This window comes from Crinia signifera, chromosome 5, assembly GCF_055691185.1.
Source record: "Crinia signifera chromosome 5, ASM5569118v1, whole genome shotgun sequence".
Classification (NCBI taxonomy): domain Eukaryota; kingdom Metazoa; phylum Chordata; class Amphibia; order Anura; family Myobatrachidae; genus Crinia; species Crinia signifera.
Genome location: NC_139221.1, coordinates 194,161,550 through 194,177,799, shown reverse-complemented (window position 1 = coordinate 194,177,799; position 16,250 = coordinate 194,161,550). Strand labels below are relative to the sequence as shown.

Here is a 16,250-nt window from a genome sequence, read left to right as displayed (position 1 = left end):
TTGTTATATAAAGTAAAATAAAAAATGTGTACAAAATATTATATTTCCTATATAAGGTAAACATTACAGGTCATTTATGATGAATAAAATTTTTAGCTTGCCAATTTTTACAGCTATTTTGACAAATTCACTCGGTATTCAAAGGGTTAATATTAATTGCAAAACATGCCACGTTGTTTCGCAGTGTTAGATCCGCTTAAAATTTTGACGTCGAACTGCAGAGAAAAAATCTAAATATAGCATCATGTGACTAGAGTCTTACACCTTTTTATAGGTTTTGTGATACAGTACATGCCACACTGCTACATCTTCAAAAAAATAATATGAAACTCCAATATCTGACATTAGTTGATGTTCAAAAGTGTCTGTGATTTCTATTTATTAAACCATAGCTCCACTTTTTGTAATGGACATAGATATGATTCTGTTTCCTTATTTTGATAAAATAGGGTCATGTCTTCGTGCTCGATACTTATTTACTGTCTCTTTTGTGTCACTACTGCCTGTCTCTCAATACCTTTTAAGCCCTCACCATCGACCCCTCTTTTCTCATGTGTTTTCTCTTCCTCACATACCATTATCCTCCTCCAGTGTTGCATTGGTACCAAAACTGTAGGTCCAACAGCAAGTGCCACTTCTGTGGGTATGACTGTATAAAATATAATGTTTATGTAACTTGCAGTTGTATCATATTTTATGCATTTTTTATTTTTTTATTTCTTGTTTTGTTTATACTGTTTTTGCTTGCATATTGTTATAAGATGGTGCATAATCCTCATGATACCATGTAAATAAATATTTATGTACTGAATTTCCAAAAGTCATGGGATAGCAGTATGTAAAGGTAATTGTAGGAGGTACCACTGTATTGTGACGCCTTATATGGGATATCCGTATTCCGTTTCTGGAGTTATGCTAACATTTAGCAGTCCTCGATCTATGGGGTCAAGTGTGTGCCAGGAATACCTCATGGAAGGCATTACCTTGCCCAGTGGCCAACCAACAGGTGCTTAAGGATTGTGACCAGCAGCTGCTGAAAATAATTTTCTGTTGTAACAGACAAGTGACACAAGTTCTAATAACATCCACATTCAGTGCAGGAGGTACAAGATGCATATCCAGTAGGTCAGTGCAGCATTCTTTAGCTTCCATGGGAAGGCTGCTGAGGTTTGGGGTAAGTTCATGAGTTGTGTCCGTTGATCCTCCTGAACATGCCATTGTTGCTTACTGTTGCGTTGCATTACTTGATAACCATTTTAACCCATTATGGACTTCATGTACAATAATAAGAATTTGCAGCATGAAAATGGACTGTGGTATTTGTCCTAAGTTATCTGGAATTGGTTTGATCAGATTCTGGAGACTTCTGACAAATGGTATGGTCCATTCATGTCCAAGATCCTGCACCTACAAATATCAGGAAGCTGTTGGAAGTTATCCAGATGGCATGGGTAACCCTTTCTCCAGAGGCTTTCCCTTCTCTTTGATGCCATGTCATGTTGCTGCACTTCGCTGGGCTAGAGCGGGTCCTACACGATGCTAGACACCCATTCCATGGCTTTTGGCACTTCGGTGTAATAACAAATAGGATTGGGTCCAAAGGGTGCAAAGTGCCATTTGGGTGCCGTTATGCATTTAAACGCGTGAAAACGGCACCCGATTCAGCCTGATCTAGCACTCTTCGCTTGGCCAAATATGTTTAAAATTGCTTGTAACCCTATGGAGGTGTGAGTGATTTTAAGCGAATTATGCCCGTAAAGAGTGCCTGGTGCCATGATAATTCACACTTGCAAATCATCCGCACCTAATAGGATTGACCCCTTAGCCTGAATTTGCATATTTTAAGCTAAACAGTGTGGCTGTTACTGCGATAACTTGTATGCACAAAAACTTCAACATCATTTACATTCCCTACTAAATTGTGTGTGTGTTTATAAATAATATGCATTGAGAGGGCAAAGGTGACAGTCCTATTCAACTTTAAAGCTTATGGTGGGCATTAAAAGGTCGCTTAAGGCCCCCATACACTATGTGATTATGGGCTGAATTCACCCAATTCCGATGGACCTGGCTGAGCGATCGGGCCAAATTGGATGTGTAAACATCCCATCGGGTCAGATGCATAGTCTTGTGCGCATTGGACCGGAGTCAGAGGTCCGGCCTGCAGCCTGGCGGCGGGGAACGTTGTTTTGTGCGGTACATCGCATGTGAAAGGACTGTATTCGATCCTACCACCCAGGAAAGTCCCAGGTGGCTCAATGGGGTACAGATGGCCATACACTGCTGCGAGACATCTGCATATTGTATGGCCACCTTTACAGTCTAAGTTATTGGAAACATTAATGCAGTAGGTATATCATGAGCCATAACAGCATTAATACAACCAATATTCTCTACCAGGCAATCATTTCACCTATATGGATGAGAGTTGAGTTGTTGCACTGTAATTGCCAATGGATAGCAAAACACATGGGCAAAATGTGAGTTGCTATTTTAATTTCTTAGTATTTGAAGCTGTCTGAATGTTTACAGGGTGAGAATGGAGGAGCCGGACAAGGAGGTGGTTGCCACTGCTGTGCAGCGTGTCGCTGGAATGCTGCAGAGACCAGATCAGCTTGATAAAGTGGAGCAGTATCGGAGGAGGGAAGCTCGTAAAAAAGCATCTGTGGAGGCCAGATTAAAGGTAAATTATTTAATTAAATGGAGAGTCCATTTCGGAAACCATTTCTTGGGATCATTTTAATAATAACCCTCCCATAGTGGATAGCAATTTTGAAACTACAGGTTGAGTATCCCTTATCCAAAATGCTCGGGACCAAGAGAATTTTGGATAACGGATTATTCCGTATTTTGGAATATTTTAATATTTCAATTATGTATTTTTAAGTATCTTGCATTTATGCTGTATAAACACATAATATACACACAAATATATTTTATTACCACATAAAATACACACAACTATATTTTAATTGTTCAAAAAACAAGGTTTCAAAACGTGAAACAAAATGTGTGTACTATCTCAGCACTGAATTTGAATGCCAAGCAATCATTGTCTTGCACATATATAGTGCCAGTTACATATCATGTCCCCAGTGATGCTGTTACAAATGTCCCCAGTGAGTTTTTAGCAAAAAAAAAAAAAAAAATTTTTCACTTTCTGGAATGTCCGTATTTCGGAATAATTCGGATACGAGATACTCGACCTGTATTACCTAACTTGGAGTGCTGCCTTCCTCCTGATTTGGTGAGTCACCTGCTTTATGATAGCTATTCTTCCTTGTTTTTGGAACAGTTTTGTGCCTTGGTTACTTGTCCGTTTTTCCCTTTTCATCCACTGTATGCAATGTTTCATTCCTGAACTAACAATCAGCAGAGCCCTCCCCCAAATAAAAAAGGTATTGGGCAGTTATTCAATGAGGCTGATTCGCCATGTTTTTATGGCGATTTTGTGCTGTAAGGTGAATTTTTGACTAAAACGGTGAATCACCCTATCCAATGACCAGATGGCGAATACATTTCAAGGTTTTTTTCGCCATGCTTCACAGAGTAGCAATCGCTATCTTTTTGTGGTGAAGTGGAATGTGAACTTTTAAAATAAAGTGTTTTGTTTTTTACATTTGGTGTCAAAAAATCAGGAATTTTATTCTGAGGAGGGGCATGCTATTTTTTTCATGTGCTGTAAGCACATGAATATATATTTAATAAAAAAAAAAATTCGCCGGTCAGGGGCAGCGAGCTTGTCACTTGTTACATTTGCTTCCTAATTATATAGCCCAAATGATAAGTGGGCGTTCTCTTAATATTCATACTGGGGTTTTTGTTTTTTCCTTTCAGGCAGCCATTCAGTCACAGCTTGATGGGGTGAGGACAGGTCTAAACCAACTACACAATGCACTGAATGATGTAAAAGACATCCAGCAATCTCTGGGAAATGTCAGTAAAGACTGGAGGCAGAGCATTAATACTATTGAGAGTCTGAAAGATGTGAAAGATGCTGTGGTTCAGCACAGTCAGCTGGCAGCTGCAGTTGAGAATCTTAAGAACATTTTTTCAGGTAAAGCATCTGTGAAAAACTGACATCTACAGGAGATTACGGGTGTAGTATATGTACATATATCTACAATTAATAAATCTAATTACGATAAAAAAAAAAAAAAAAAAAATATATATATATATATATATATATATATATATATATATATATATATATATATATATATATATATATATATATATATATATATATATATAAATATATACGGCACAACAGGACTTAAAAGTAGCCAATGCAGATGATGTGCCCCGGTGCCAACAATGGGGACCTTGCAGCCCCTTGTAGATATGCACTGAAAGAAAGGGCACTCAGGGACTCTCAGTTTGGTGAAAGTGGACTGGTTTAATCAGTCATAAAGCGCCAACGTTTCGGGGTCTCCCCCTTCGTCAGGACAGGTAAATGGTGTAACAACAAATAATACAGTGACAGTGAAATATAAAGGCTCAGGTACTTACCCCCTCCTACAGCTTGCGCTCACACACGGAGACCGCTGGGCTGGCTTCCGGGATCGATCGCACCTTGATGACGTCACCGCGACTGACAGTGTCATCCCTCAGGCGCATCAGAGCGGGGCTGACCTGCGGGCTGTGGAGGGCATACAGAGGCGTTAGAGCACACATACAGAGTGTGAAAAACATATATTGCAAACATAGGATGGCATGTCAGTTTTGTGCAAAAAGCATCCAGGACACAGCACCTGAAATATGAGGATGCATACATTAGTGAAAAAAACGGCAAACAAGCAACTAAAAAACAACAAGTGATACAGTGCTGACATCTAGTGGTGGACATAATACATGAAATAAGAGTAAAGAGAATAAAGGTAAAAACTTTGCTTTACTAGCTAGGTAAAGCTCTAACTTCATATTACGCATGTATGTGTGGCATAAACCCTTAGTGTGCCAACAGCACAACCAGCAGGGCTACTACGCGTGAATGCATACATGGACTGCAGGATATCTGTGCTGGGGGCAACAATTGACCCAGTCGGGTGCTGGGTGTATACCAGCTACCTAATGTGTTGGAGCAACACCAAATATAAAGGTGTTGTGGCAGCAAAGCAGGGTGCCATCTGTTAATGGGACTGCAAAGGGTGGCATCAAAACAATTCTGGTAACCTGATCAGAGGAAATTGTGAAGCCCCAAGGTCTCGTTGAGGCCTTTGGGTGCCAGTGTATCTAATTTATCCAAAAAACTACTCCAACTGGAGTCCCAGTGGATTTTTTAATTAGATACACTGGCACCCAAAGGCCTCAACAAGACCTTGGGGCTTCACATTTTTCCTCTGATCAGGTTACCAGAATTGTTTTGATGCCACCCTTTGCAGTCCCATTAACAGATGGCACCCTGCTTTGCTGCCACAACACCTTAATACCCCTTTTACACCAAAATCCCTGGTCGGACCCTGGTCTTTGAACACAGGAGTTTCCAGGGTTGGACCCAGCTTCATACCCCATTTACACAGCACCGTGACCCAGGTCGGACCCAGTTCTGTGCCGTTTACACTGAACCTGGGTCAGCCCTGCTTTTCCCCATGGATGACATTAAAAATTTCATTTTAGGACAATGATTTAAAATAAAAATTAAAAGACATGACTATTTAGCATTGAAGAATGTTGGTTTATTTATTTTGTAGAATATTTTTGTAAAAAGTTTTATTCAGTGTCCTTCCCCTGCAGCAGCAGACCGAATGTCCCACGTGCTTCCCCCAGCCCCCCCCCCCCCCCCCCCCCCAAAAAAAAATTGCATAAATGATACTGCATCCAATTATGACTTCTGTGTGCCCGCATCCTTCCTGGCTGCTGTCTTTTGCCACTGCAGTGCACTATGGAAATGCATCCAGCACTTTCCGGATGTCCCAACCTGGGTTGGGACTATTTACACCGCCCACGACCCAGGTCCAGCCGGTGTTCAACCCTGGTCAGGACCTGGGTAGGAGACCAGTGTTACTGGACCTGGGTTGACCCCTTTTACACCAAAGCTGACCTGGGTCCAACCTGGGTTTTTCCTTGGTGTAAAAGGGGTATTATATTTGGTGTTGCTTCTTAGATGGACAAAACCATGTGCACTGCAGATGGGGCAGATGTTACTTGTGCAGAGAGAATTAGAGTTGGGTGGGGTTTTACTTTAAAGTGAGATTTATATTGCAGTGTAAAAATAAAGCAGTCAGTATTTACCCTGCACAGAAACAAAATAACTCACCCAAATCTAATTCTCTCTGCATATTTTACATCTGCCCCCCTGCAGTGCACATGGTTTTGTCCATCTAAGAAGGATTTTGTCAGAAAGAGCAAACTAGAATAAGGCCCTGTGTGTACGCACCTTAAGAAGCCCTTCTGTGGCACTGGATTTTTCCAGCAGATCTTGGCATCAGGTTTTTTCTTTTTTCCACAGGAGCTTTCTCCCTATCTATTAAATTTGGAGGAATTCTGTGTATCTGTTACTGCTACAAACAGCACTAATTAGGAAACCTTTATTTATAGGCATGTTGTATATCATGATATTAGCATATATTCCCACCATCTGGCTTCCCATATTATCTGAGAGGGCATTATTTAATTGTTCCTTACACAAAATGTCTGTCACCTGAAAATTATATTTTATTACACTGTTTAATCCAGTGATTTCAATTGTTTTTGTTGTTGATATTGTTTATATTTTCACATTGACCTTATTTTATCATGGTGGGTATTTTTGGGGGGCGGGGGTTAATCATGTAGATGTTCTCATGTGTTTTATAAACCTATTATTTGTTTCCCACTGATTTGCATATTATAGGTATTCTATTGCACATTGGCCTAAGTCTGCCACTTTCAGTATTGAATGGATGGGTTTTCCTATTGATATTTTTATGTAATTATACATGGAGTATGATAACACATCTGCAACACAGACAGACTATTATTAAAACTAAGCAGATTTTTGGTAAAGAAGTAAGCAATTACTAGGCAACCTAACACATTCAAACCGATACATGTGTATCGTGGTGAAGGCATGTTTTACATTAATGGAAAAATAAGGTCTACTGAGATTGGAGTAGATATTTGCATACTTAAATATTTTATATTGTCTCAGGAAGGTTGCAAGGGAATTTTGGGTATTATGTGAAACTAATAATGTATTTGTGTTGTTTTCATCACAGTCCCAGAAATTGTAAAAGAAACACAGGATCTTATTGAACGTGGTGAACTTCTGCAAGCACATCGAAAATTGATGGACCTGGAATGTTCCCGAGATGACCTTATGTATGAGCAGTACCGCATGGATAGTAAAAACACCCATGATATGAAACTAATTCAGAACTATTTCGGGAAAGTGCAACTTCTATCCGATGAGTTGGGCAAACAGCTCTGGATGGTCATACAGAGATCAATAACTACTGTCCGTAAGGATCCTACTTTGCTTGTTTCAGTTGTTCGCATCATAGAGAGGGAAGAAAAGATAGATCGCCGCATGATGGATAGGAAAAAACAGACTGGTTTCATTCCACCGGGAAGACCCAAGAAGTGCAAGGAGACAATGTTTTCGGTACTTGAAAAAACAGTTGGAACCAGAATTGAAGGTAGTCAGGCAGACACAAGGGAGTCTGATAAAATGTGGCTGGTGCGCCATTTAGAAATTATTCGCCGCTATGTCCTGGATGATCTAATAATTGTCAAAAATCTAATGGTGCAGTGCTTTCCTCCATCTTACAACATATTCAACAAGTTGCTAGAATTATATCACCAAGCATTATCTTCTCGGATTCAAGAGTTAGCAGCAGAAGATCTTGAAGCTAATGAGATTGTCAGCCTCCTTACTTGGGTTCTAAACACCTATCAAAGGTAATGTTACATATTTCATTAGAAACATGGACATTAATAACGGACATATTTATTGAGGCTGGATGTGCTTTTTATTATACTAGACACACAACTAGTGGTTATTTACTGTGCATGGTGAAGCATGATAATGTATATATGATATTTCTGAAAAGTACATTACTATCAAAATATTGACAACTTGTGAGATCTCTGTGGTGCTTCTTCTCTTACACTTATGTAGCGCTGCAGAGTAAGCTACAGTATTCCTGCCATTTTGTTAGCCGAGAATGGCATCTTGATGTAAGGAATCCAAACAAGGGTCAGGTTACTATACTTACAATCCCCCTGCCCTCTACACTACCGCATAACCCTAACCTCGTACCCCGCTGCCTAAACATTAGCCCCTGCCCCACAGCCTAACCCTAACTACTAACTTCTAAGTGCCCCACGCAAAGCCTCCCTGAATACATACTAACCCCCCCCTTAACGTAATCACATAATGGATACTCATGATCAGGATTCCAGTGTCTGCATTTTCAACTGTGTTGGCATTCCGGCATCTCTCTTCTGGCAACCAAATGCTGGTATCTACCACCTTCACCTGTCCCTCTCCTGTCAGTCAGACAGAGGTGTTTACTTTTTGGAGATGCTACTAGTTGCTTATATGATCAGTAGTGAATTAGGCCCCTAAACTGTTGAATTGAGTATTGTAAGCTGAAAAGCTGTTGGAACAATTCTTAGAGATATAGTGATCATATATTATTTACCCTCATTCCTAGTTTGTTAGTATTAACTTTTAAAATCATCCATAATAAACGTTATGTTCTTTTTTTACTTTACAGTTCAGAAATGATGGGGAATGCCGAACTAATTCCTGAAGTAGATGTGAAGTCAATGAGTCCACTTCTCTCCCAAAAAGTAGTAGACCAGCTTCTTCATATGTATATGGCAACTCTTCAAGTAAGTATCGCTACCTAAAGGTGAACTTTCCTACTTTTCCCATTACATATTAGTGCATTTTTTATACAGTCTTTAATTTGTTATTTATGATCTATTTATATGTCTAGTGTACATTTGTATGTGTCTGAAACACTGCCATCTGATGGCAGCGAGTGAAACTACATCTCTCTCTTTCAAACATGCACAAACACTTAGGCAATCACAAGGTAGCAGACTAGCTTTCGAAGCATTTGCTTTGAGCAGGTTTACCAGTTTAAAATAACTATTCACTGTCCTTCATTGTTGCTTGTTTGGTTGTGTAAGGGTTACTATAGAAATTGTAGATGTCTATAATTATTGCTTTTGCCTGTTTTTTGGAGGGTCTACCATTTTCATAATGTAATTATTTTTGTTTTCTATTTCTTTAGTCAAATATCATTGGTTGGCTGAGAAAAGCATTACAGACCGATAAAAAGGACTGGGATAAAAATTCAGAGCCTGAAGCTGATCAGGATGGGTACTACCAGACTACATTACCATCGATTGTTTTCCAGGTAGCTGTTGTTGTTGAAATCTGTTAGTGTCCTAGTAGTGGAAGCAAAAAGCAAAAAAAAATATAATGATTTATGAGTGAAAGCTCATGGATTTTTTTTAAATAACGATCTTTCATCAGGTTATTGTTTTTCATGCAGGCAAACAATGGCCAAAATGTGCTGAATAAGACTTCCACCATGTTTTAAAGTAGCCACTTTCCTTTTGCATAGTGGTTAAATGACCGGGAGTATTTTATACCCCTTTTCCACCAAATTGTCAGGCCTTACCCAGGTTTTCAAACACTGTTTGAACCAGTACATTTCAATGATATGTACTTGGTTCAATTTAAGCGCTCCAGGGGGCTACTCTTTTTATTCTATAGAGAACGTCTAACCCTTAATACTTAAGAGAATATGTTAGAAGTGGGGGCTAATATAATAAAATAAGGGCGTCCCTTGTACCAGACACCTTTCTGTGAATGAAAAATAAAAAAGATATGAAAATCTTCCTGTATTGTTCTTCTTTGGTCAAATGTCGAAGCAAATCCTTTTCCCCTTTCCTTATACTATGGAGATTCTCCTCTCTGTGGGGATTTTCATATGTGAAAAACAGACCAAAAAAAAGGAAACCATGTGTAAATCTGCTAGATGGGATCATAGTACATCTATGATAAGGCGGACCTAACTTACAAATGTAATTATGAGGTGATACACAAAGCCGTTTCTTTTGGTATAAATATGGGTGGCGTACCCGTACTCACGATAAAGCAGGATTTTATCCTCCTATAAAGGTATCAGTCTCTCTCCATTCGTATAGTATGCAGAAATTCAAAGTGGTGTTTTAAAATACTGAGGTATGAGGTCGGTGGTGTCCTGGGTGGTCCAGAGCGTACTTAGACAGATTGGTCCCGGACTGCACTGATGGTCACGCCACAGCTCTTTACCTTACTCTCTCTCCTGAATAAAAGTATGGTACACTCCTTAGGCCAACATATTTTGGATATTTACATCCAAATCACGTGACCGATGTAGGAATTACAACCGTTTCTATATGTGCCACTAACTTTTTAAGGGACCAGAAGTAATGGAACAAACTAAACAATCCTAAATGAATCTTTCACTTATTAATACTTTGATGCAAATCCTTTGTAGTCAATTACAGCCTGAAGTCTAGAACTCATAGACATCACCAGACACTGGGTTTCATCCCTGGTGATGCTCTGACAGGACTCTACTTCAAATATCTTTAGTTCCTGTTTGTTCCTGGGGCAATTTACTTCATTTACATAGTGTACGATATAACAAGGCCATTTCTGCAATAATGTGATCAGGTTTCCTTTTTCATTTTTTTAGCATTACCAACAGTTGTTTTTTTTTTGATTGTGAACATATGGCGGACTTGCAGGTACATGTCAGTACATTCCAGTAAATCATTACTTTAGAAAAGCTTACAGCAATTACATTGTTAGGAATGAGGTGTTTAACAAAATCAGCACCTTTCTTATACTATTGCTTTCTTTTATTATTACTTTATTTATTTTGCAGTAGCCTCTGAGGGTTATTCAGACCTGATCGCAAAGCAGCATTTTTAGCAAATAGACACAACCATGCCCCCAATTCAGGCCAGATCACTGCTGAGTGAATTTGCACAGTGAACAATTATCAATGAACTGAACAATTATCAATGAACTGAACATGCATATGGGCCATAATTCACATGGGCAATTCCTGCTAGAGTAGGAATGCAGAAAATGGGAGATAACAAGTTATCAAGTAGGGGCGCTTGGTAAGAGCTGTGTTGCCATGCTGCAGTGCATAAAATGGGGGTGTCACTCCCCAACAAAGGTACAAATATATAGCAAGAAATACTGCACTAAAAATTATAATGTTAAATAAATTGAGTTACTTAAGGAGTAGATGCTTGTACTCGTCCAATAAATCAAAAAATATTTAATCCGTAATAAAAGAATATTTTCTATATTAAATCATAACACCAATGCATACAATACAATCTAACTCTCTGCACATGTTACATTTGCCTCGCCTACAATGCAACATGGTTTTGTCCATTTTCTAAAAAAACTGCTTTGCGATCAGATCTTAATAACCCCCTCTGTTAGGAGCATTTGTTCTCAGTCCCGGTCTTTTATATCTTTGTAAAAAATGTATTTTTAAACAGTTGTCCTATTATTTATTCATCCTAATTATTTGTTTAAAAGAAGTGTAATAGACACAGAGTTGTCAACTTGGAGCATCATGGGACTGTAGGTCATGGCAGGGAATGTTTTCTCCTTAAACAGGGTTGTCCTGAAATGGCAATACTATGATTTTACTACTTGTAATCATAATGATCAAAATAGTTTTATACTTTTAATGCATTGTGAATACTTGGCTTGCATGCAGGGCTTAGGTTATAAAGTCACATTTTTAAAAAAAAGTGCTTAATTGAAAGATTCTTCTCTTGTGTATTTTTACACTTTTTTTAAATTCCAGATGTTTGAGCAGAATCTACAGGTGGCGGCGCAAATTAGTGAAGAATTGAAGAAAAAAGTGTTACATTTGTGTCTGCAACAAATGAATACATTTCTTAACAGGTAAGAGAGGCATGATATAGTAACATCCTAAAGGTCATGTTTAGGCATTTCTGTTCATGCTACACCTGATTTGCACAATGCAATATTGACTGGTCACTGAAGGGATTTGAACAGCGCAAAATCCAGGGCCACACCGGGATAAATTTGAGTTTATAAAGCCCTCCCCCCTTCCTCAATCTACCATTATGTTTTGCATTGGACTTGATGAATAATTGATAAATTCATGTATATATTCAGGAATTATCTTTTTGGTAATTGCTATGTCCTGCTATCCACTTACCCTGGTGTGTGTTATACCTAAGGATACACAAACATTGTTGGAACAATTCTTCAGGGAAGCAAACACAATTGTATGCATCCTTTGTCTCTAAGGCCCTTATTCTGATCGGTGCGGATATATCCGCGTGCGTTCGGCCCGCCGATGTTTTGTGTCTGCGCATGTGCAGAGGCGTCTCTGCGCATGTGCGAGCGGGGCGTACGGCCAAATCCCGCATGATATGTGAACACTCCAAACAGGGGGTGGAGAGGGGCGTGAAGGGCTATTTGGGCTCATTACCATATGCATACGCCCCGCGTTTCATGGGAGTTCCCATGAAAACGCTGGGCGTACGTATGGTAATGCGGCCGTGACGCACGTGTAGGGGGCGGACATATGACATCGCCGGATGTCAGCTGCCCGCCCAGATCCCTGCTTTTGCACGGAAAAATGTCCGTGTGGTCTGAGGTTGCGGGTGCTGGTGGAGCACACTGTCCTGCATTTGATGGTCTGCGACCATCGAATGATGGGGGAGGTTCCCTTAGATGGAGGAGGCGTATTCCGTGAAAAATACACGTGCGGTCCGTTCGGACAGCTTCTTACCGCATACGGACGGAGTTGGCGATCCGTATGGAAGGCGGGGTTTCGCACGCTCGGTCCTGGCCGCATAATCGGCTCCGGCCGCACCGATCAGAATAAGGGCCTAAGCAACTGTATTTTTGTGCAGCTGAGCAAAAAAATAAAATTGCCAATATAGCAAAGATTCCATTATACATTTTTTGTTTACCTCTGATAATCTGATTTAACTTAAAAAGCAACTAAATACTTTAAATACAGGAGCTACCGTATGAACGATTTGGTTATATTGCTACTTATTGCACTGCCTAAACAATGTACATTGCCATTATATAACTTACATACAGATATGTCCCCATACATCATAGCTGCAGTTGCGCAAAACAGCCCCTTTCAGCATGACCGGACCCGTGAGACTCTGCTAGCGTTGGGTCTCTATCAAAGTTTCAGGGATTGAATCTATACAGTATATACTCATATTTACCCCTTTTTAAGTAAATACGCAACACCTCCTCCTCTCCCTTGTTATTTCTAGATATTAACTGCCACTATTTTAACCTGTGAAATTAAAGGTCTAGTTTATTAAAAGTTATTATAAAAACTGATGCTGAACAAAAGTAGATTTCTTTTCCTTTTACGTATATTATTGATGTGAATGAGAACTGCAGTAGCCGGGTGAATTCTGAAGGTATAAGGGTGTACCGTCTGCTCATATACAATCACGTGCAGAAAAATTGATTGGAGGGTGCTTCTCAGTAATGACCCAAAACATACTGCAGGAGCAAACTACCGTATATTCCGGCGTATAAGACGACTTTCTAGCACATAAAAATGTGCCTTGTAGTGGGGGGTCGTCTTATACGCCGGGTGCACGGCGTCATGTCGTCTTATATGCCGGGTACGGCATATAGGCGTTAAAGGCACCACTCCTCGCCCCCCCCCCCCCTTCTTATGTTTAGGTTCCATACCTTAATACGGTAATAAAAGATACCGTAGTTGTCTGTTCAGCAAGGTGAGTGTTTCTTCAGCGGCAGATTGATGTCGGCGGCAGGCTCGGGTGTTTTCGGCGGGGCTCGAGTCCCCCCGAGCCCCGCCGAAAATAGCCGAGCCTGCCGCCGCCGTCACTTCAGCAGGGCTCGGGTATTTTCGGCGGGGCTCGGGGGGACTCGAGAGCGCTCAGGCACACGAGTCCCCCCGAGCCCCGCTGAAAATACCCGAGCCTGCCGCCGACATCAATCTGCCGCTGAAGAAACACTCACCTTGCTGAACAGACAACTACGGTATCTTTTATTACCGTATTAAGGTATGGAACCTATTATACATAAGAAAGGGGGGGGAGGCGAGGAGTGGTGCCCATTAATGAATGAAATGAATACGGAGGAAGCAGATTAAAACTTTGTGGTGGTTTATGCTGGGGCAGGACAAACCAGGTTTGTCCTGCCCCAGCAAAACCCACCACTCAAGGGACAGCTGCTAGTGACAAGGAGGACAGACAGGGAGCAGGGACCAATCTAATCAGGCTTTGTATACAGCCAATCACAGTACTGCACCACTGTACAGTACATTATAGCAAAATGTCAAGCAGTCAAAACTCTATCATGGAGGCAGCAAAAAGAAAGAAATATGATGCAAGTTTTAAACTTAAAGTTGTAAACTTTGCCATGGAACATAATAATTGTGCTGCTGCAAGACAGTATGGAGTAACAGAAAAGATGGTTCGGGACTGGAAATCAAATGAAAAGTATTAAAGAGTATTATTTGGTGTGTGGAAGGAGTGCGGAAGAGGGGTTGTCTTATATGCCGAATATATAACAAACTCTACATTTTGAGGGGAAATGTTGGGGGGTCGTCTTATACGCCCAGTCGTCTTATACGCCCAGTTGTCTTATACGCCGGCAAATACGGTATATGTTTTTTTAAATGAAAGAAGTGGAATATTCTGCAGAATCAATTGTCAGATTTTAGCCGTATTGAGCTTACATTTCTCTTGCTGAAGGCATAAAGATCCATGAACAAATGAAGCCTGCTGCAGTAAAGGCATAGTAAAGCATAACTAAGGACTAAAGTCAGTATTTGGTGATGTTCATGCGCTAACACTTTTTAGGCAGTGATTCCCTCCAAAGGATTCTCCACAATGTATCACAATTTTTTGTCTCTTCCTCGCAACTTCATGGCAGCCATTAGTCTGGGATTATATCCCATTCCCTAGTTTAGACTAGAAGTTTTTTTCTCAGGGACTGCTCACCTAGTGCACGTAACCTTGGTCCTCCTCTTCCTCATTTTTTTTTCCTGTTACCTAGTTAGTAATATGGTGCCAAATGTAGCACTTGTGGTCTGTTCCCTGAAGCCTATTGCCCCGATCTAGGCCATAATTTTCCCCCTGAAGCACCGGTCTATGTGCCGACAGCTGCTGCTAGGCGTAAGTGGCGCTATCACAGCTGCCCCAGAAGGCATTGCGGGATGGTCTGCGCATGCAACTAGCTGGGTCCCAGGACTAAGGGCATAAGAGCGTGTACTGTAGCACATGGAGCACTTCATGTGCCCTTGACTCACCATAGGCAACCGTTGTTTGTATTCCTCTGTAATAATCAGGCCAAGCAGGGATAAGGAGCCTTCTCCCAAAAACAACAAAAAAGAAAGCATGGTGTTTTTGATGGAGAACTTAATTGTATCTTCTTCCAAAGTGTGCCGCCAGAGAGACATTTCGTTCTTCTTATTTGTTGTTGTTATATTACTTTCATGGTCTATGGCAGGACCCTCAAGCATAATATTGGATTTCAATTATTAATATTAGGCAATTAGTATTAATATTGGCTAAGGGCAGCCACTGACACGGACGTGTAATCATTAGCATTACTGCCTCACAGTGCTGAGGTCATGGGTTTGATTCCCACCATAGCCCTAACTATGTGGAGTTTGTATATTCTCTCCGTGCTTGCGTGGATTTCCTCCCGGTACTCCGGTTTCCTCCCGCAATCCAAATATATACTGGTAGGTTAATTGGCTCCCAACAAAAGAACCCCAGTCTGTCTGTGTGTGCGCATGTACATGTGGGAGTGAATATAGATTGTAAGCTCAAATATTCTCTGTAAAGCGCTGTGGAATATGTGTGCGCTATATAAGAGCCTGTTAATAAATAAATAAAAGTACAGAAGTGGTCCCATTCCTCTTATCCTTCATGTATAGTCTGCCTTCTCCCCAAAAGCCTGCAGGTACCTAAACAAGGCAACTCCTCATAGGGCACCTAATTCATATGGAGAGTCAGATAGTGCAGAATTGACAATAGCATTTCTAATACTATACACTCTGTCTTCAGCTGTGTGTGCTAGAAAGAAAACTGCATGAAAAAGCATCTTTCAAGTGTTTGTGCTGACTGTGTAGTGTTAATTCTAGCACCCGCCATCTTTGAAAACACATGCAGTTCCTCTTCCCTGCCTGAGGTGTCGCTGTCTGCTGTGGTGTTTCTAGCACAGGTCTGGTTTGCATATGAGT

At 40.6% G+C, this 16,250-nt stretch overlaps 1 protein-coding gene across 3 annotated transcripts in view; it reads left to right on the top strand.

Annotated features, from left to right (window-relative positions):
- Positions 1 to 16,250, top strand: part of EXOC3 (exocyst complex component 3) — a 75,543-nt gene that overhangs the window by 33,775 nt on the left and 25,518 nt on the right. For all 3 annotated transcript variants that reach the window (XM_083188384.1, XM_083188383.1, XM_083188382.1), the window contains 6 exons: positions 2,533 to 2,683; positions 3,838 to 4,057; positions 7,200 to 7,881; positions 8,703 to 8,820; positions 9,228 to 9,353; positions 11,826 to 11,926. In XM_083188384.1, the coding sequence (XP_083044510.1) occupies positions 2,540 to 2,683; positions 3,838 to 4,057; positions 7,200 to 7,881; positions 8,703 to 8,820; positions 9,228 to 9,353; positions 11,826 to 11,926 (1,391 nt within the window). In that variant the 5' untranslated portion in view covers positions 2,533 to 2,539. The remainder of the gene's footprint in view (positions 1 to 2,532; positions 2,684 to 3,837; positions 4,058 to 7,199; positions 7,882 to 8,702; positions 8,821 to 9,227; positions 9,354 to 11,825; positions 11,927 to 16,250) is intronic.